The sequence below is a fragment of the Neopelma chrysocephalum genome, unplaced genomic scaffold, assembly GCF_003984885.1.
Source record: "Neopelma chrysocephalum unplaced genomic scaffold, ASM398488v2 Primary Assembly neopelma1_252, whole genome shotgun sequence".
NCBI classification, from domain to species: domain Eukaryota; kingdom Metazoa; phylum Chordata; class Aves; order Passeriformes; family Pipridae; genus Neopelma; species Neopelma chrysocephalum.
Window position 1 is genome coordinate 554,212 of NW_020897914.1, and position 18,962 is coordinate 573,173.

The 18,962-nt window shown below is 56.9% G+C and overlaps 1 protein-coding gene across 17 annotated transcripts in view; it reads right to left on the bottom strand.

Moving 5' to 3' along the window:
* KIF1A (kinesin family member 1A) overlaps positions 1 to 18,962 on the bottom strand; it is a 38,587-nt gene that overhangs the window by 16,079 nt on the left and 3,546 nt on the right. For 4 of the 17 annotated variants that reach the window (XM_027703725.1, XM_027703723.1, XM_027703728.1 and 1 more), the window contains exons 2-27: positions 17,085 to 17,229; positions 12,967 to 13,043; positions 12,688 to 12,867; positions 12,138 to 12,203; positions 11,804 to 11,982; positions 11,334 to 11,445; positions 10,885 to 10,962; positions 10,503 to 10,568; positions 10,209 to 10,226; positions 9,795 to 9,870; positions 9,605 to 9,683; positions 9,184 to 9,326; positions 8,754 to 8,780; positions 7,244 to 7,452; positions 6,623 to 6,702; positions 6,228 to 6,303; positions 4,132 to 4,211; positions 3,761 to 3,867; positions 3,062 to 3,145; positions 2,758 to 2,938; positions 2,604 to 2,676; positions 2,262 to 2,355; positions 1,991 to 2,139; positions 1,656 to 1,834; positions 1,431 to 1,568; positions 337 to 594 (exon numbers count right to left, since the gene is read on the bottom strand). In XM_027703725.1, coding sequence (XP_027559526.1) covers positions 337 to 594; positions 1,431 to 1,568; positions 1,656 to 1,834; positions 1,991 to 2,139; positions 2,262 to 2,355; positions 2,604 to 2,676; positions 2,758 to 2,938; positions 3,062 to 3,145; positions 3,761 to 3,867; positions 4,132 to 4,211; positions 6,228 to 6,303; positions 6,623 to 6,702; positions 7,244 to 7,452; positions 8,754 to 8,780; positions 9,184 to 9,326; positions 9,605 to 9,683; positions 9,795 to 9,870; positions 10,209 to 10,226; positions 10,503 to 10,568; positions 10,885 to 10,962; positions 11,334 to 11,445; positions 11,804 to 11,982; positions 12,138 to 12,203; positions 12,688 to 12,867; positions 12,967 to 13,043; positions 17,085 to 17,190 — 2,915 coding nt within the window. In that variant the 5' untranslated portion in view covers positions 17,191 to 17,229. The remainder of the gene's footprint in view (positions 1 to 336; positions 595 to 1,430; positions 1,569 to 1,655; positions 1,835 to 1,990; positions 2,140 to 2,261; positions 2,356 to 2,603; positions 2,677 to 2,757; positions 2,939 to 3,061; positions 3,146 to 3,760; positions 3,868 to 4,131; positions 4,212 to 6,227; positions 6,304 to 6,622; positions 6,703 to 7,243; positions 7,453 to 8,753; positions 8,781 to 9,183; positions 9,327 to 9,604; positions 9,684 to 9,794; positions 9,871 to 10,208; positions 10,227 to 10,502; positions 10,569 to 10,884; positions 10,963 to 11,333; positions 11,446 to 11,803; positions 11,983 to 12,137; positions 12,204 to 12,687; positions 12,868 to 12,966; positions 13,044 to 17,084; positions 17,230 to 18,962) is intronic. The other 13 variants (XM_027703734.1, XM_027703733.1, XM_027703736.1 and 10 more) reach the window with 7 other exon arrangements.

Here is an 18,962-nt window from a genome sequence, read left to right on the forward strand (position 1 = left end):
GAGATAGAGACCTCCATGTAGCTCCCCCAGCTCCTTCAGGGATGGACATGCAGTAGAGCTCCCCTTCTCAGGGTCTCCCTAAAGTGGGACCTGCCTAAAGACAGGTGCCATCCACCTCGTCTTGCTGTCCCTTGCTACCACTGTGCTCCTCACAGCCCTACCTCAGCGGGCACCTCACCTCACCACCCCGCCAGGCGCCCGGGCGTGGCGGCAATCCCAGCCAGCCACACCCTTCACCTCCAGGACGCCCCGGAGGTGGGAGTCGTGTCCAAAAGCAGTTCCCTCATGCGAAAGAGCTAGGTCCTTCCCGGCATGCTCTCCTAAAACCTCACCAACCTTCCTACTAAACTGAACAGGGGGAAGCGGTCGTAAAATGGATCCCGGCCATCACACAGCGGGCACTCCGGAAAGATGTCTTCCTCCAGGTCCTCCTCCTCCTCCTCCTCCTCCTCCTGCCCCTGGTGCTGCTCGTCAGCAGGCTCGGTGATGTCGGAGTCGGGGTTCGAGAAGGTAGGGGAGGGGGTGAGATCAGCCATGCGCTCGCTCATGCATGTGTTGAAAAGAGGAGAGCTGTTGCAGCCAGAGATATCTGAACTAAGGTTAGTACAACAAGATAGAAGACAAGTTAACACCAGCTGTTCCACACAGAAAGAACAGGAATTTTGCTTTTTTTTTCTCTTGGTTGGGTTTTGGGGCAGGTTTTTTGTCTGCTTAAATCAAGGGACATTGGGAGCAAAGATCTGCCCATCTGGTACATCTCTAAAGCCACAAAGGACCGGAGAAAAAAACAACCCAAGGAACCGGTGTGAACGCTGGGGACTCCCCTCGCTGGCTTTGCAGGAAATGCAGGGATGGAGCGGATAGCACAAGGCTTGTCACCACCCCTCCTGCTGGAGGGAATCTCTCCCTGTGCTGCGGCACGGGGGGATGCCTCCAGGCCATGCAGCTCAGCCCCCTCATCCCCCTGCCCGCCGGGGCAGACCTTTTTTCTGGGGTGGCCCATCTTCATTGCTGGCACTGCACCCTTCCAACCGCTGTGCGGGAAGCACAAGGAGACACATGGCACATACTGTGCAGACAGATGCTCAGACACCAGTGTGTGCGCAGTGACGTGTGCCCACTGGGGTGGAGGTCGCAGCTGGCACGGGCTCTCAGCCTGCTGGACAGCCGCGACCCCTGCAGCCCACCAAGCCCAGAGCCCATGGCTGCCAGCACTGGGTCAGGGCAGGCAGCAGAAGCATTGCCAGCTGCCCGCGGGTCCCTTGGGGTCCCAGCAGCCAACGTGGAGGACGGCAATCGCAGATAAGGCGGGCACCGGGGTGCCATGTGGGGATGAATGCCCTGCACGTGGCGGGCAGCGCTGGCAGCGTGTCCTCCCGCAGGACCACCTGTGGGTCCCAGCCACACTTCAAAGGAGCCAAAGCGCTCACCTGCCGACCAGCCTGAACCAGGGGAAGCGGTCGTAGAAAGGATCTCCACCGGTCACCACATTGTCGCAGTCCTCGATGACACTGGAAGGCACTTCTGCTGCTCGGTCATACATCTCCCGCATCAGGTCCAGGCGCTGCCTGCAGGGAGAGGGGACAGAGATGGCAGCGGTCAGACACAGGGCTGTGGGCACCCAAGCCCTCCTGGCACAGCCATCACTTGCCCACCTCAGCTTCTCCAGGGTCCAGTAGTGTGTTGCCCCATTCTTCTGGTCCTGCACCTCTACAGCCACAATGGTCCGGGGGAACGGCCGCTTCTCCCGGTCCTTGGCAGCATCAGGAGGCAGCAGGTCAGGAGGGAGAGGCGAGTACAGTGTGTCCGTGAGGAGCACAAACTGGAACTGGACCTGGAGAGGGGCAGAGGGCATGGTGAGCCACCTGGGAGGGCAGAGGGTTCCATGTGGTGCCTCTGGCGACTCCCTCCTCAGCGCTTCCCAGCTGCCCATTCTCTTGGCCTCTGCTGTGGGTGCTGCAGCAAGCCAGAGAGGAGCCCAGCCACTCACCTTCTTTTTCAGCTCCACACTGATGGCGTTGGCTTCCTTGAGGAAGATGGCGTTGCCCCAGAGCAGGTCACGGAGGGAGGTGAACTGGTACCACTTCCACTTCCTAAAGGCCCAAAGGGCCAGCTCGAACTCCCGCTCTGTCCATTGCACTGCGGGGACACAGAGGGACAGTCACCCCACTGCCAGGACATCGGCGTCCAGGGCACCCACAGTCCACTCTTCGTGCTCCCACAGAGAGCATCAAAACCTTGTGGTGTCACGTAGCCCTCACCCTCATCCTCAGGTTCTTCCTCTTCCTCGTTCGCCTCAGGGTAATACCTAGAGTCCATCTGCTTCTGTAAAGCCTCCAGTTTGCTCTCATAGTCCTGGGGGAAGCAGGAGGAGGGGTGATGCAACCCACCGTTGTGACCTCACTCCATGCTGCCACATCACACTACTCCCCCTTGCAGGATCCCCGCCTCCTCCCTCCTCTGGATCTGTGTTTGTGAGGACAACTCCAGGAATAACAGGTTTGCCCTTGTATTTAGAACACAGAGCTACCCCATGCAAACATCTGCCAGGACTTCAGTCATGCCTGTGCAGTCTCAGAAGGAGTTAGGTCCTGGGCACCTACCAGCCTCTGCTGCTCCAGAAGGTAGTTTGCCTCTTCCCGCTCCCTCCGGTACTGGTCCTCCAGCTCCTGGAGCCTAGGTGGAAATGGGGAAGGAGAGGATGACCAACCTGGAGGTGGACACCCAACTCCCTAGCACCTCAGCCCATGCTCTTACCGCTGCTCCATCTCCTGTTTCATGTCGATGCCCTGCTTCTCCAGCAGCTCTCTCTGGGCAAACGCCCAGTCCACGGGCTCTGCGGGGGTCTCAGCACACGGGGTCCGCTCCCGCTCCTGCCGAGCCTGCTCGGGGTGGTTGAAGCGGAAGACGTGGCTCTTCCCCATGATGATGCGGTTTCCTGCAGGGACGCATGTGTCGTGGGAGAAAGGTGTGGGTTTAACGTGGGACAAGTGCGTGGCCCCCCGTGGGAGGGAGGGAGGTGGGTTGGAGCAGCACTAGCGTGCCAGCCCCAGGGACCCACCTGAGCGCAGGACGCTGGGCTCCGTCACCTTTTTGCCGTTCACATAGGTGTCAGCACCTTCACAGGGCTCCAGGGTCACTATCACTGAGGAGGTGGTGAAAGGGGAGAGGGGAGGTAAAGTGGAAACAGAGGATAAATCCTGCATCTCCAGCTCTGCTGCTCTGGTAGCCTTGGAAAGTGAGAGCCACCACAGACAGCACTCCAAGTGTGGGGGGACACTTAGGGGACCCATCAGCAGCACCCACACCTTAGGCAGCCAACAGGACTCAGCCAACCTGATGTTAATCAGAGCAGTCCCAAGGACTAAGGGCAGCTGGAAACTAAATGTGAGAGGCGGTCAGAGCCTCCAGAAGGCAACTCCATCTCCCCAGGCCCATCTCCCACAGCCCCTTCACCCCTAGGTTCCTGCCATTTTGGAAGGTGGACTCTGCTCCACATCTTGGGCAGGGGAATCATCTACAGACTGCTCAGCCAGGATCTCCCCGATCTCCCTGCCTTGCTTTGCTCCCACATGCCTTGCACAAGCTCCTGTCCCAGCCATGAGGGTTGTAGCTCACTCTGGAAGCACGGAGATGCCACACCCATGCAGGAAAGCCCCACTAGTTTGAGGAGGGCAGGACCCCTGGCTGGGGGCAAGTGCTGAGGACATGCAGAGGGGTGGGTCCCCGTGGCAGTGGGGCCCCTCCAGACAAGCAATACCTTCACCACTTGTTTTGGTGTCGCTGCGGAACAGGCAGTGCTCTTCTTTAATGAAGTGCCCGCTGAGAACGATGTCCTGCCTCTTCTCAGCATCTTCTCGGCCAACCCTGTGGGGGTAACCCAGCTCAATTCTTCCTCAAAACAGCCCCTCCTGAGTCTCCCCTCAAATCCATCCCTGGGGCTGACAGGAGCAACCCTTGGTGCACAGCAGGACCAACATCCCACACGAGATTCCCAGGCAAATACATGTGGCCATGGCACTTTGGGGATGCCCTGGGAACAGTGCCTGGAGACAGCTGTCACTCTGCCGACCAACTGGGGAAGCTGAGATACGGACAAGGCTCCCACCACTCCACAGAACCTGACCTCACCTTGTTATCCCATCCTTGATGTAGTAGAGAAGACATTCGGACATGAGCGGATCCTCATTCAGGTTGACCAAGTGTGGTGTCTGGGAGAGATGAACAAGGAGTCATCCCAGTGCACCCTGTCTACCCAGGCACTGAGGGATGCTCCTGAAAGAGGTGGGAGCTCGGTAGCACTGCAGACTGCCACTGCACAGGCTCCCTTGCCCTCTTGTAGCTCCAGGATAACCTGCCCAGACAGGTACTTTTCCAGGGGACTGCAGAGAACCAAGCAGTGGGATGAAGATGCCCTGCTTCCACATGCCTCCTTGCTTTTCTCCTCCCAGGACTGAGCCCTGGGCATGCTTCCCCCGGCCACCTTTGAAAATTCATGTTCCAAACAGGCCCAACACAGAGCCAAACAATTCCCATGGGGAGTCCCTGCTACAGCTCAGAGTCTCCTGGGGCAGGACCCTTCTTACCTGTGCTGCGTATTATAGAACCATAGAATGGTTTGGGTTGGAAGGGACCTTAAAGCTCATCTCATTCCATCCCCCTACCATAGGCAGGGACACCTTCCACTGTCCCAGCTTTCTCCAAGCCCCGTCCAATCTGGCCTTGGACACTTCCAGGGATGGGGCAGCCACAGCTTCCCTGGGCAATCCGTGCCAGGGCCTCACCACTCTCACAGGGAATATCCAATCTAACCCTGCCCTCTGTCAGGTCAATAAAGAAGTGCCCATTTTCCTCCACTGATAGTACAAGGGCAGAGGAAGCACCTGAAAGAGCAGGTCTCAGAGGTTCAGCCAAAAGCAGTGGAGAACCTGAAGCCATATCTGCAGCCTGAATTTCACTCCCTGGTCTTCTTCCAAACAGTTCCCTCCCATCCCTTTCCTTCCCTGGATCACAAAACACTTTGTTCTTGACAAGAAGGAAATTTCTCCCCCAGCCACAGACCTCTCTGCCCGCAGCCAGCTTAGCTGCTGGGATTGCACCTTCAGGGAACAGGGAAAGTCCCAGGAGTATGTGAGTGAAGTTCTGAGTTTCCCAGACAGAAGAATAGTGACTGTAAGGAACACTGCATCAGCCTGCTGAGACCCAGCATGCAGAGGGGTCCCCTCAACACAGTGCCACGAGCTCTGGCTGACAGCAGAGACTCACTCCAAACTGGGCAGCAGAGCTGGAGGTCAAGGGAAAGGTGGGCTCTTCTCTGTGGTGGCTGGCAGAAGTTGGCTGTAACATTTAATGTCTGGCCCCTCTGGACAGACACGTGGTCCTGGGGGCTGAGGCTCCTTCACTTGCAGTTTTTGTCCAGATTTGCAAAGCTGGTGACCTGCTGAGCTCCTGGAGCTATGACCAGCCTGGCCATGGCACAAAGTGGAACAGCATAGTTCTGTCCTGCAATGCCCATAACAAAATGGGGTTTGCACACTATCAACACCAACTTTCCTTGCCAGTCACTGGAGAATTCAGAAGAGTTTCCACCCACCAGATAGCTGAAGAGCAAGGAGACACCAACACCACCACAGCAATGCCCCACCTCCAAGACTAACCTGCTTGGGGGAATAAACCCCTACGCTTCCTACCCAAAGGTCAGGGGTCCTAACAGGCAGTGGCTGGGACAAGAAACAAAGACAACAGTGTACAAATTTATCCTAAAAGTCAAGCTGGGGGGAAGGTCCCGACGTCCTTATCACCACCTCAGCTCGAGACACACAAGAGGTTTGGCCAAGCCAAATGCTACAAGCAATGAAGAGACAGAATATTTTCCCACCCACATTTCTTAGCGAGGACTTGCTGGTTTCAGGTTCAGGGGCAGCAGTTTTAAATATCCCAAAGTACAGATTTTCACAAGCTGACACTGAAGTCCAACACAGCAATCATAAGCAAATGCCTCCATGAAAGGGGACAGCATCCCAGCAATGGGGGCTGGACATTTAGCCACATATTTCTACCCATGTTTGTACCCAGCAGGCTCAATGCTGGGATTTCCCCCATAAGTTTCAGAGCCAAGAAACAGCTAGTGAAATATGTGGGGCTGACCAGCTGTGATGGCACGGGCCAGAAGGGAGCTGCAGGGGTACAAACCAGTCCCCAGGAAGAAGAGAATAGAATGATCCTACCTTTTTAGGAGAGAAAACACCCAAGGTGCCTCCATCCTCCCTCATGGCCACCCCCATTTCGGCCAGCAACGCTTCCCTGAAGGAGCAAGGGAAAGAAGAGCCTGTCAAAGCCCCATGCGCCCCTGGAGCCAGCACTAGGATGCAACCTGATCCCATGGATTTGTCCCATGGATCACAGACATAGGGCTTGCTTCAGCTCAATTCATAATTCTGGTGGGTTTCTCAGAGCAGCCCACCTCTGTGCAGGCTAACGAGGTGGGCACTGGGGTGCCCCAGTGACAGACGAGGGTATGGCTGGACATTCAAACTGCCTGGCTGCCCCAGGAACTGAACTGCTGGAGCAAAGTGCATCCCATCCCATCCCACCCTGTCCCATACCATCCTAACCCACCCACCTCTCCATCCGGATTGCTTCTGTCCTCCGCAGCTTCTCCTCCCACGTCTCATTCAGCTCCGCAATGATCTTCTCTGTTTCCTGGCAAACGTGGGTTGAGCAGGGGGTTAGTGTATCCCATGGGCAGCACACCTGCCCGCTCTGCCCAGTTCTGCCCAGCATGCTGCAGTGGGACACTGGTCCCAGTTTCAGGCTGGCTTATACAAGATGCAGCAGCATTTCACCCACATCTTTCCATCAGCCCCGTCTTCCAAGAGTGAGGCACAAAGACCAGCCTCTCCACCCTCTTGCTGCCAGCCTGTTCCTGCACCTTGCTGAGCCGAAAGCACTCATCCCGAGCCAGGAGTGCCCATCCCAAGCTGGGAGCACCCATCCCACAGGACAAAGGTAGTCATCACCCTGCAGGAAGGATGGCAGCACCTACAATAGACCTACAATACCAAACCCCCTGCCACCTGGCAGTTTGGGCAAACCCCGGGTCTGTCTGCTCTGCAAGAGGACATATGAGCATTGCTTCCCAGAAGCATCATCCATCATGAGTTTCCAGAAAATACTGAGCCCCCTCTGCAAGCCACAGCGCATTGAGCTGAGCTCTTTGTCCTGCAGGGGACTGGCCTCTTACCTTGAGTCTTTCAATTGCCTCTTCGCTGCCCGGAGCAAACATGATGCGCTCGTGGAGGCTGGCAACAGAGGCAGCACGGCTGGATAAGGCGGACAGGGAGGAAGAGGGGCTGATCCCAGCAATGGCATTGGTCACTGTGGAGAGATTGTCATGGCGGTGACTCAGCTCTGCCCCTCTAGCATCATTATTGTTCTCAAAGTCGGACAAATCTATGGGCGGGGAGGGATGGGCCAGGAAAAGACACACGGAAAGGAAGAGAGAGAAAGAGAAAGATAGAGACAAGAAAAGCTGTTGGGAAAAAAAAAAAGAGTGGCCAGTGTGCCGAGAAGAAAGCCGGGAATTACAAGGAAAAGGCACAGGCAGCAGCACAGCACCACAGACAGCACCAGGGCAAGGGCACATGCTCTCTCCCCTCAGGACACAGGGCAGTTTTGTGAAGCAGCTGCTGGAAGCAGCCTTCCCAGGATCCCAGGGACGCTTTTTTGCAACACCAGATCCTGCAGCAATCAGGTTTGACATCAAATGTCCTCCCTGAGTGTGCACCACTGCCCCTGTCATCCTCCCCACCTGATACAGCCTGGGTGGTTTTCTCTACCCAGATGCCCTAGATTAGCTGGATCCGGGGGCAGAGAATGAGAAGGGAAGGTGATGAGAGGCGGTGGCCCTCCGCCCTACTAAGGGGCAGGTGGACAGGGCAGGAGAAGTGTCAGGATTCCCTCACAGGATCTGCTCACAGGAAGCCCTTGGCCTGCTGGAGCAGCACCTTGGCCAGGCAGCCAGAGAGTGAAGCCAGGGCTACAGGCAGCGGTGCTTGCTGGCCAGCACCCCAGGAGTGACCTGCAGCAGCTTAGGACCCAGCTATCAGAGATGCTCCTCCAGCTCCCAGGAAGTCGCAGGGTCTCAGCACGCTGTGCCGGAGATGGGCAGGGTGCAGCATTAATCACCCATCTCCATCAGCCCACATCCAGGGATGCTGAGCCAGGAGGGGATAGCCAGGCCCTTGTCTCCTCAGCAGGCTTGCCGTAGCCTGGCTGCACTGCTTGACTCGGGGTGAGATGGAGCCATAGTGCTTATCCATGGGCAAAATCCTCCTGGCCATCACCACCCACCCCTTCATCAGGAGAGCATCATGCCGTCCCACCCAAGTGCCGTGCCAGGCTCCAGTCCCAGTGAGACACAGCACCAGCAGAAGCAGCAGCAGCAGCAATCAGAGGAAACATCATGACAGCATGGAGGAAGGGATCCCTGTGGGGATTGAGCCCTTGGCATGGCTGAGTGGGAGGACATTGGTCCCTCAAGCACTATCCCAAGCCCAGGTGCTAACCACGACTCTGCCACTATCCTTTCTGCCAACTCCCTGGGGATGGCCAGCCTGTGGGCACGGGCTGCTCCATTAGCAGGGGCTGGCTGTGGGAGCCCCTCCCCATGCTGCACGAGTGCCCCTGGGCACAGCCTATGCCTCCCAAAAGCCATGAAGCAACAGAGAGTACCAGTGATGGGGAATACACACATTTGGTTCCTCCTGCAGCAGGATGGGCTAAGAGAGAAAGAGAGGGCAGGGAGCGGGGGTGAGACAGAAAGAACAGAACAAGAGGGGGTTCATCTCAGTTGGATATCTGACAGCACAGGGAGGAGAACCCATGGGTGTGTGCAGCCCCAGGAACACCTTCCTGGCACCTCTGCTGGGTGCTGAATACTGAAGAAAGTAGGTGGAGGGGAAGAAGGGAAGGTTTACTGGGTGGAAAGCAGCTCCTCCTGTGACAGGAGGGGATTGGGGGCTGCAAACACACGCGCAGGGGCTCGCCACAGGCAGCACGACGCCACCACGGCAGGATGGAGCAGGATGCGGGGCAGATGTGGGGACATTGGCCCTGCAGGCTGGGGGGACCTCAGCCCATCGCTGCAGGGAGCCAGTGGCAGAGAGCACCCGTGGTACCTACTGTCAATGATGTCCCCAAGACCCTGGGCATAGAGAAGGTCACGTAGACGTGCCACCTCGTCCTTCAGCTCCCGGATGAGCTTGTTGTTGGGGTCCTCATTGATGACAGCGTTGCAGCGGATCTGCTTGGCGCGGTCGGCATACCTAGGGAAGGCAGGGTCTTGAGCAATGGCGAGGAGAGGAGTAAAACTCCAGCTCCTTGTCAAGTGGGAGTGCCACAGAGCCCCTCCAGCAAGTGATCCTTTGGAGGATCCCAGTGCTGGGACAATCGTTTGCATCTTGTCTGGGGTTGCAGGTTCCCCCCACAGCTCACCCTCAGCCAGGGATACCACAAAGGTGAGGAGAGCATGTGGCAGTGTCTGGGCCTCAGAGACTCCCCTGCTCTTGCTCAATGCAGTGGGAACAAGGGCACTTCTTCCTACCTGAGGGTGCTGAGGGTCTCATCGTAGTTGATGTCAGCAGGACTGAGAGCAGCGACCATGGCAGTCCTGGAGTTGCCCCCTGCCCAGAGAGACACACCCACATCAGGGAGACGCTGGTCCCTGTGCCAGCTGTCACTCTCTGCTCAGCACCCACGCCCACCACCAGACCGTACCCCCCACCTGTCCTCACCCAGGTTCTCCCGCAGCAGCCAGGTCAGCACCGAGTCCCGGTAAGGGATGAAATCCGTCTTTTTCTTCTTTTTGTTCTAGGGGGTGGAGAGCAAAGGGAAGGGCTGTCAGGCTGCCTGCTCTCTTCAAAGAGGTGACAGCTGGTCCCCAGCCATGGGGACTTGGAGGATGATGGCTCTGCCTGGCCACTGCAACCTTGAGCATCTTTGCTCAGGTCCACAGGTCCTGTCCATGAAATGCCCTGGGCTGGGGGGGATGTTTAAGGCTGGGTACTGAAAGCCACAGGGTGAGGAGGTTGAGGAGGATGCTGAAGGCTCTCCCAGCCCCTGGGAGAAGCATGGCTTGTGTCCAGACACAGACTCATCCCCAAACCACCCTGCAAACCACTTCCACCCAACTGTGCCAGGGTACCTACCTTGTTTGGCCCCGAATCCTGCAAAGGAAATGGAGAGACTGTTTAAGGGAACTGCTTCCCTACTCGGTGCCCACCACAGCTCCCCTGCCCCCCAAGTAGAGAGCAGCAGGCACAGGTCCCAGTGGAGATGGCAGTCTCACCAGCCCACCTTGTTCCAGCCCCAGGGACCGCTTGGGAGGTATCTGCCCATCCCTCAGAGGTGAGATGATCCATCCCTTGGAGCTGAGTCCATCCCTGCTGGGCCAAGCCCATTCCCCTCCAGTGCCGCTGCTTCCCTGTGCTCTGGCTACCTACCATTTCAGCCAGGGCAGAGATGACTTTCCCCAGAGTGGTCAAGGACTTGTTGATGTTTGCTCCTTCCTGGAGAGGAGAGGAAAAGCCCAGATGCTCAGGCCCCATTTCAGAGCCACATTAAACCCCAGAAGAATGGGGAATTCCCAGTATGGGGTGGGCAAAGAGCAGCTGGTTTTACTGGATAACCAGCACCTCCCAGCTGAGACTCATGGACCATGATGAAACTGGCATTAGGCAGCTTTCCAACACAACCCTATCAAGGATTTTGGCAGCACAGTGGGCAAGGAACCAGCGGGCAAGGAAAGGAGATGTCTCGGCTGGGGACGAGGGGGCAGGACGTGGTGTCCCCACCGGCAGAAGTGGACTTCACATCAGCTCTCACCTTTAGCCTTGTGCCCTTGGCGCCTGTGGAGTCGGCTCGCTCGCTCCCAGCCAGGTCCACCAAGCTGATTTTGCTGACCTGGAGGCAGAAGGGAGGCTGTCAGCCCTGTGGGCACAGCAAACCTTGCCTGGCACGAAGCCAAGACCTTTTGCAGGGTAACACTCCTCTGAGGGCAGCAGTGGGCTCTGCGGGGTCATCCCTGCAGGATTTGTCCAGAAGCAGGGCTAATATCCTTGCAGGTAGGGCTGGAGGGCATCAGCTGCCAAATATCCTGTCCAGGAGCTGGTACCACAAGGGACCATGAGCCCAGCATGCACCTGGGACTTATCTCCCTCCTGTTCCAATCCTGCATCAGGCTGCACCACCTCATTCCAAGTGCTGATGACAGCACACAAAGCCCTTCCTGGGTCTGTGTGGGTTTCCCCAAGTGCTCCAGGCTCTGCTCTCACCTTCTCAGTGGTGATGTCTGTCTCAGCATCATGTCGCTTCTGCGTGAAGATGATGTTGAACACGGCGTGGGAGCGGCTGCTGGTCTCATTCATGTTGGTAGCAGCCACTGTGCTGCAGGGACAGGAGCACAGGGAGGTGTGACACCCTGTGGGGGACACTTAAATGGCTGTTGATGGGGCTAGGGCTCATGCCAGGACAGGGTACGTGGTGGGAAGGCAAATCTGAAGGACAAGAGAGGACTCTGGGAGGAGACATGCACAAGTCTAGCCCTTCTCCTGCTGGCTCCAGTGAGTTTTTAGAGCAGGAAGGAGGTAAGGTGAAAGGAAGAGGAGGGTACCCAATGCTCAGAGAGAAGGGGACTGCCATCTCCAGAGCAGATGGACTGGCAAAGCAAGGAACTGAAGCAGGACCTTCTAGAAGTGTCTGCAAGCCCTCCAAATCCTGTCCATCTCCTCCTTCCCCAACTCACCGGGCCTTGTTTCCAGAGTCCATGAGGTCCTGGATGTCATTGTAGGAGGTCACAGCCAGCTTGGAAAGGTCTTCAACATACGGGCCCATAAGGGGATGCTCCCTCACCCGCAGGTTCCCCTTGTTCTTGGGGTTCAGGAGGTCCCTCACACGCTCGCAGTAAATCTCCATGTAGCTCACCTAGAGCAGAAGGCACGGGCAGGGTTAGCAGAATGAGGTCCTGCCTGCCCACCCCACACCCAGGGGCACTCCCAAAGAGGGGTCTGCACACCAGCACAGTTTCCAGAGATTGGTGGGAGGCTGGAAGCGGACTAGAGAGGCAGTGGGGTGCCTACCTCCACAGAGTAGGACATGTTGTCATTCGTCGTGTCATTGATGCGGGAGAAGAGGTCCTCGCACAGCTGCGGAGAGAAGAGCCAGGCTCAGTCCCCCGCCAGCAGGATGCTCCTGCCTGGGGTGTCCAGGCCACAGGGATTTCTACCTTCTCACCCCAAAAAATAGAGCCTAAGAGTGGTGGCATGGCTCCCAGGGAGCTGTCAGAGCCCCCCGTGCTGATCAGCATCCCCAGAGGCCCTCCGTGTCCTGCTGGGCCAGCACGTGGCAGCTCTCGGTAAGCAGCTCAGCACTCTGACTCCTGCTGCTCCTGAACACCGGTCTTGTGTGGCCAGACCATAGTCCATCCAGTCTCGGGAGAGTCTGGATGACTCTCCTTGGCCCCCCACTCTCCAGTGGAGCCATGCCAGCTTGCTGTCGTGGCAGTGCTGTATTAGACCTTGGCAAAACCTGGCCCCACTCCCACCCCGCTGCCCTCTTCCCTCCCAGCTCTGCTTTTCCTTTGAGCATGCCTCTGGGACCAGGGGGACAGGGAGCTTTCCCCAGGCACACCTGTGGGATGATGCCTTGCTGGTCCTTCTCCTGCTTCCCCATCATGGTGTAGGATTTTCCAGCTCCCGTCTGTCCGTAGGCAAAGATACACACATTGTAGCCTTCAAAGGCATGTTGCAGCATCTCCTCACCAATGTCCCGGTACACTTGCTTCTGGGATGCATAGTTGATGTCTGCAGGCTGCAGAGAATAGAGATATACAATGAAATTTGGCAGGGAGGCCCTCCTGCCTCTCCCCAGCCCAGTGCTCCAGGTAGGCTCAGACCTCCCAGTGCTTACCGTAGTGTGGGACCAGTAGGAATAGTCAAAGCTGAAGCTTTTTGGTGTCTCTTTAGGCTGCTTCGGGTTCAGGATAGCTGGGGACAAACAGATGGGAACATGAGGCCTCCAGCCACCCGTGGTACCCCTGCCTCCCACACCCCCTGCGGGAGGGGTCAGGGGTGATGGGGTTCAGTCCAAAACAGTCCTGGAAAGCGGACCGGGACCCTTCCAGCTCTGCAGATGGGTCTAGAGCCCCCAGACCCCAACACTGAAAACAGAGGAGGTGGATGCCATGGCCAGCAGAGCCCAAGGGAACAAGGCAGATCCTTGCCCAAACATCCTGCTGGACACGGTGAGGGGGACATGGCTCCTTCCCTCAGGTTTCTTGCTGTTGTGGCCCCTGCCCATGGGAGCCCAGCACTGGCATAAAAGGGTCACAGCCTTCCTTACCCCACAGCTGCGGGGTCGTGCCCAAAGCCCCCATGCTGGCATTGTCAGGTGGGAGCAGCTGCAACCCCACTGGGGCTCCCCTAGGCCCCCCCCAGCTCCTGCTTCTCCAGGTCCCCAGCCCCAGCAGGGTGATTAATGCCTCGTGTCACACCACCAGCAGAAACAAGAGCCTGCTTTTCTCATCCCCTGATGAAAAGGACGTTGCCATGGAAATTGGAGCCTGCATCACTGCTCTTCCTTGCTCGATGCTTTTTTTTCTCCTGTAGAGCATTTTCAGTGGTTTTTTTCTGAAACAACAGATGCGTCAGAAGAAACCCAAACCAGTGGGTAATCATGAGATCCAGCCACCAGCCATGTTAGGTGACATTGAGGTGACCTTGCAGGCCTGCACAGCACAGTTCCCATGCCCACAGCCTCCAGCTGCTTCCTGCCACCACTGAGGACGAGGAGCCCATAAGCCCTGAGGCCAACAGACCTCCCTCCATACCAAACTGCTCTGCCCTGTCCTGCCAGCATTCAGCCAGGGCTCACACCCACTCCAGGTTCCAGGTGGGACCTTCCTGAGCAGCCCCAGGCACGGTGCAGCCCACTACAGTGGTGTCAGATACCCAGGTGCATGGTGTTATGGATATGAATGCTTTCTGCTCCAAATTCATCCTCCACTGCCACAATGGATGCTCTCTTGGTAAGGGTCTGCCACTTCTGGCCTGAGATAAGCCCAGCCCTGCACACAACAGCAGCGAGACAGGCAGGGAGAGGGTGGGAAGTGGGGTCAGGATCCAGCCCTGACATGAAACCACAGCATAGTGCTGCTCAGATGCTACTCACCGTGGACAAAAGCCCAGCTCTCACACCAAAGAGGGGCAGCCACAGGCTCCCTGCCTGCCTACCCACTGCAGGCAGCCTGACTCAGATGCTCTGGATGCCTGCTGCATCCTGGGCAAACTAATTACCAGGAGAAAGGGCTGGGAAGAGACAACTGGCAATCCTGCAGCTGCAAATGGGGATGTGGAGGTCCCCGGAAGAGCAGGTCTTTGTGGGCAGTGTGGGCAGCCACAGGGGCTGCCCATCCCTGACCCCTGCCAATGCCGGGTTGTTGTGCTGGGGGCGTTGTGAAGAGAAACAGGTGTAGAGGCCATGCAAGAAGTAGGATGGAGCATCTCTGATGGGTCCTGGCATTCAACCTGGCAGCTCTGCCATGCCACCTCTGCTCCGCTGGAGTCTGCCTCTGCCCTGCAGGGGTGACACTCACCACAGTGAACAGGAGCAAAAATGAGTCCTGGAGTAGGCAGGATGGGAACACAGTGGCTGTTCTGGAACCCATGCTGGGCACGGGGCAGAGGAGCAGCTGAGGATGGCACTAAGCGGCTCCAGGCATCCCAGCTGCAACTGCCCAGCTGGCACAGGAAACCAGAGACTGGGATGGACACAGGGAGAAGGGAGAACTCTGAGAGCAGGGAGAGCTGAAATGTTCTCCCCATGCCCCTGTCATTCCCATTTATTTGCCTGCAGGCAGATGGATGCTGCTGGTGGAATTTTTCCTCTCCGGGCATCCAGGGCTTCGCAAAAGATTTATGCTCTGGGCAAATGAGATTAAAAAGGCAAGGAGGGGTGTGGGGTGAATACAGAAATACAGACAAGGGGGCAGGAGGGAAGAAAACTTCTGGAGATGTCTCTTGCATTACCCTGAGGAGCCAGCAGAGTGGCAGAGCGCAGCAAGTGGGCAGGCACTGAGAAAGAGAGAACTCAGAACCCACAGCAGAGAAAATAATCAGATTTTAAAGCCAGCAGAGGCATGGCTCCAGCCAGAGAATATTACTGGCCTTGTGGGATCAAAGCCAGGAGTCCTGTCCTTACCATCTTGGGGGGAGTTGCCAGGACAGGGGCCAGGAATGTTGGTGCCCAAGATGGACCCTACAGAGTGGGGGACACCACAGGAACAAAGTAGCAGTGTTGGAGGGCAGGTGGGTGGTTGTGGCAGCTGGAAGTTTGCAGGCAAAAGGACAGCAGAAAAAGGCTGACCCCTTCCCACCCTGGTCCCTGGCCCCTGCTGTCCCCTACAGGGTTCAGTGCATTAGACAGGAGAAGTACCTGTCCCCTGCTCCCAGCACATGCAGGGGTCAAAGCAAATAATCCTGTGAAGGGGAAAACTTGCTCTCACTCCCCACAGACATATTTATTTTTGGCTTCTCTGTAAGGAGCTGGGGGCTGAGACAGTCCTGTTCCACTGGCACTACTGGCATCCTTCTGCCTCCCCCAGCCACAGGAGAAGCAGGCCTCCGAGCCTCCCACGCCTGCTCCCCAGTCCCCTGGCCAAGGGGAATAGCCAGCGGTTTGTCCATTCATGGAGAAAATCCTTGCTGTCAGCAAAAGGCTCCTGCTCCCAGCCCTGCTGCCCTCCCTGGCTCAGGCAGGGGCAGGGGGTGGGGGGCCAGGGGCACAGCCAGGGGGTGCAGGATGAGCAGGGGTGGATGGCTCTGAGCAAACATGGCCATGGTGGTGGGGCTGCCTGATGCTCTTGACCGGGCCTGGGGCATGGCAGGTCACCCCCCTCCACATCAGAACCAGAACAAGGCACATCTACCCTGTCTATGCCCTGGCTCTGGGCAGGTGGGAAGCTCCTGTGGGGCCAGGAGGCTTCCTTACCGTGAGGGCAGAAGTTCTGCACCCCGGGCAGACAGAGAACCCCTGCCCAACCAGGAAGGGAGAACCCCCACAGGATGCCAGAGTCCAGCATACACTGCCCCACAGACCCACTCATTCCTGTTCCCAAGGCCTGGGGTGAGCGGAGGGCCCAGTGGGGTCCCAGAGTCTCCCTGCACCCTTGAGTGCCCTCTCTCCCCACCCCTGGGGTTGCCATGGCAGCCTGTCAGCGCACCGCGGGGGTGGTTGGCGCCGGTGTTTCACCCACCCTTGGTGACGCAGGCAGCCCCAGGCGGGCAGGCGGGGAGTTATTTTAGACGCTGTCCCATCTGGAGGCTTCCAGAGCCAAAGAGGAGGGATTCGGCTGCCATTCCCAACAGCCAGAGGCTGTTACTTAAAGAGCAGCAAAGGCCGGACAGGCTCCTTGACAGGACAGACAGCCCCAAGGCCCCCTGCTACATCCCCCACCCCGAACACACCATTCCCTTGGCAAACCCCACTCCTGCCCCTCCATTCTGCTGCGGTTGCAGCTCCAAGAGCCCCACAGAGGCAGGGATGGGTCCAGGCATGCCGCAGTGTGTGGTACCTGGCCCGGCAGTGCTGTCAGAAGCTGCTCACAGACCCATGCATGGCTTCAAGGCCAGGTTGGATGTGGCTCTGAACAACCAAGTCTAGTGGAAGGTGTCCCTTCCCGTGGCAGGAGGTTGGAATGAGATGGTTGCTAAGGTCCCTTCCAAGCCAAATCACACTGTGATTTCTTTGATTTCTCCCTCATCACCTACCAGGGAATGCTGATCCATTCACTATCACTGAAATCCGAGGGCTCAGTGCCATAAAGATCCCATCACTGCCATTTCAACAGCAGGACTGCATTTCTCTATGGGAAAGGTGACATCCCCCCCACATTCCCTCCTCCAAACAACTCCAGGTGCTACAGGCATCTGCACTAAGGATCCCAGCAGCCCAGTGCTCGCTGCTGGGGCCAGACCACACATGCTCCTCCCCAGGCAGTACTCAAAGCCCCTCTACCCCAAGGCACTCACTAGTGGTGCTTCCTGACATCTGGATAATGCATTTGGATTCCCGGCTCATCTCCCGGGAGTTGAAGGGCCGGACACGCACCGCCACCTTCACTGATGCTCCCGCCATCGCGTTGGCCAGAGGTGGGTCCTGCTACCAGTGGCTGTTCTGCAAGGAGAGAGGAAAAGGAAGTTAGGAAAGCTTGCATCCACATCCCAATCCACATCTTGCAGCAGTACAGGATGAATGGAAAGCCTGTGCAAAGAAACCTCCCAGGAACACTGGTTTGCCCACATTTTACCTCTTCCTCCTCCCCATCATATCTCAGGTCAGGACCCTCAGCTCAATATCAGGGGCCATCCCCAAGGCAGGGCCACGTGGGCACTGTCAGCATCAGCACAACCCCCAAGGAGTAGTTTTCCATCCCAGGGTGCCAATGGCACTGAGCAGATAGCCCCTCATCTGCAAGCAAGCCCACAGGCCCTGCCAATCACCTGAACCTCCTGCCTCCCCTCTGACCCCAGCAAAGCAGGGGCTGGGCAGCAGGACAGGGGGGACCGGGGAGGAAAGTGATGGCATTCCATTGAGAAAGGAGGCAGCTGTTAAACACAGCTGCTGGCATGTGGCTCCCATTCAGCTCTCACAAAGCAGACGTGTGGCGTCAGCAGGAGCAGCCGTGGTGGGAATGGGTCAGCTGAAGTTTCCAGTTCACTGTAATTTTTCCACTTCTTTTGCTGATAAATTATTGATCACAAATCCCACAAGATGAAACAAACTGCTTGCCAACATCTCCCAGAGTAGTTGCCCATCCCAGCACTGGTGGCCAAGTGCTCCACAGCCCATCCCACCTTCCTCAAGCTGCAGTTAAGCCTCACTAGCATTGGTCAGAAAATGATGCTGGGATCCTTCCTTTGACCACTGTATCCTTTGGGATCCTTTTGGACCTGACAAAATCTATTCCTGCCTTCTAATGTTCCTCACTTCTCCTGTCTGTCCCTGCTCCCTGATCCCCTATGCTGAGCCTGGTGGTGGAAGAGGAGGACAGGACCCCTCAGTAGAGGCTGGAACTGGCTCCTCTGGCATTTCACCTGCAAGGGTGCCTGCAAATTCCCTAAGGCTTTTCAAGCCTGGGTTTTGCCAGCAGGATGCTCGCTCTGGGAGGAAGGAGATCAGGGAGGAACAAGCTGTGAGTGAGCAATGCCACAGCTCTGGTTACATGGGAAAAGATCAGAAGAAAGTGGAGCAGTAAGGATGGATCCTCAACACAAGATGGGTTTTCCCAGAATGGAAATTAAAACTACAGCTGAATTTGTGGAAAAGAGGGGGGGAAAAGGAAAGAAAAAAACAGATCCATAGAATGGGAAGTGTCCCAAGAGAAGGGGATGGCTTTAAAACTACCTGAGGTTTGACAGCTATGGTTTCATTTCCAAGAGGGTGAGAGGAAACCAAAAGCACGGCACAGTGAAACAATTTGCAGCAAGACAGTGTTACAAGCTCATCACTGCCTTTCAGAAACCCTTTGCCTATTTTCAAGAGCCGGCATGCCCAACAGCAGGAGAAGACAAAGCTTCTCCTGCTGGAATACCCAAACTCTCCTCTCACTGCCCCACTGGGATGGCTCTGGAACTACCACGGTGCTCAGCTAGAGATCACACCTGTAAATCCCACCAGTTCCAGAGTTCAAGCATTTGGTCTCAGGTTTTCTTGAGCTTGGATTATTTTAAGCAGGTGTTTAACACCACCCTTGAGTCCCTAAGCCAGCGAGTGGGCTGCCGCATGCCAGTGGCCTCTGCCTCAGATGGGGGAAAGGAAAAATTTAACAGGAGTGCTTCGCCAAAGGGGAATGAAAAAGTTGTTTTTCCCATGGAATGATAAGATATATTCCTAGATGGAAGGGCTGC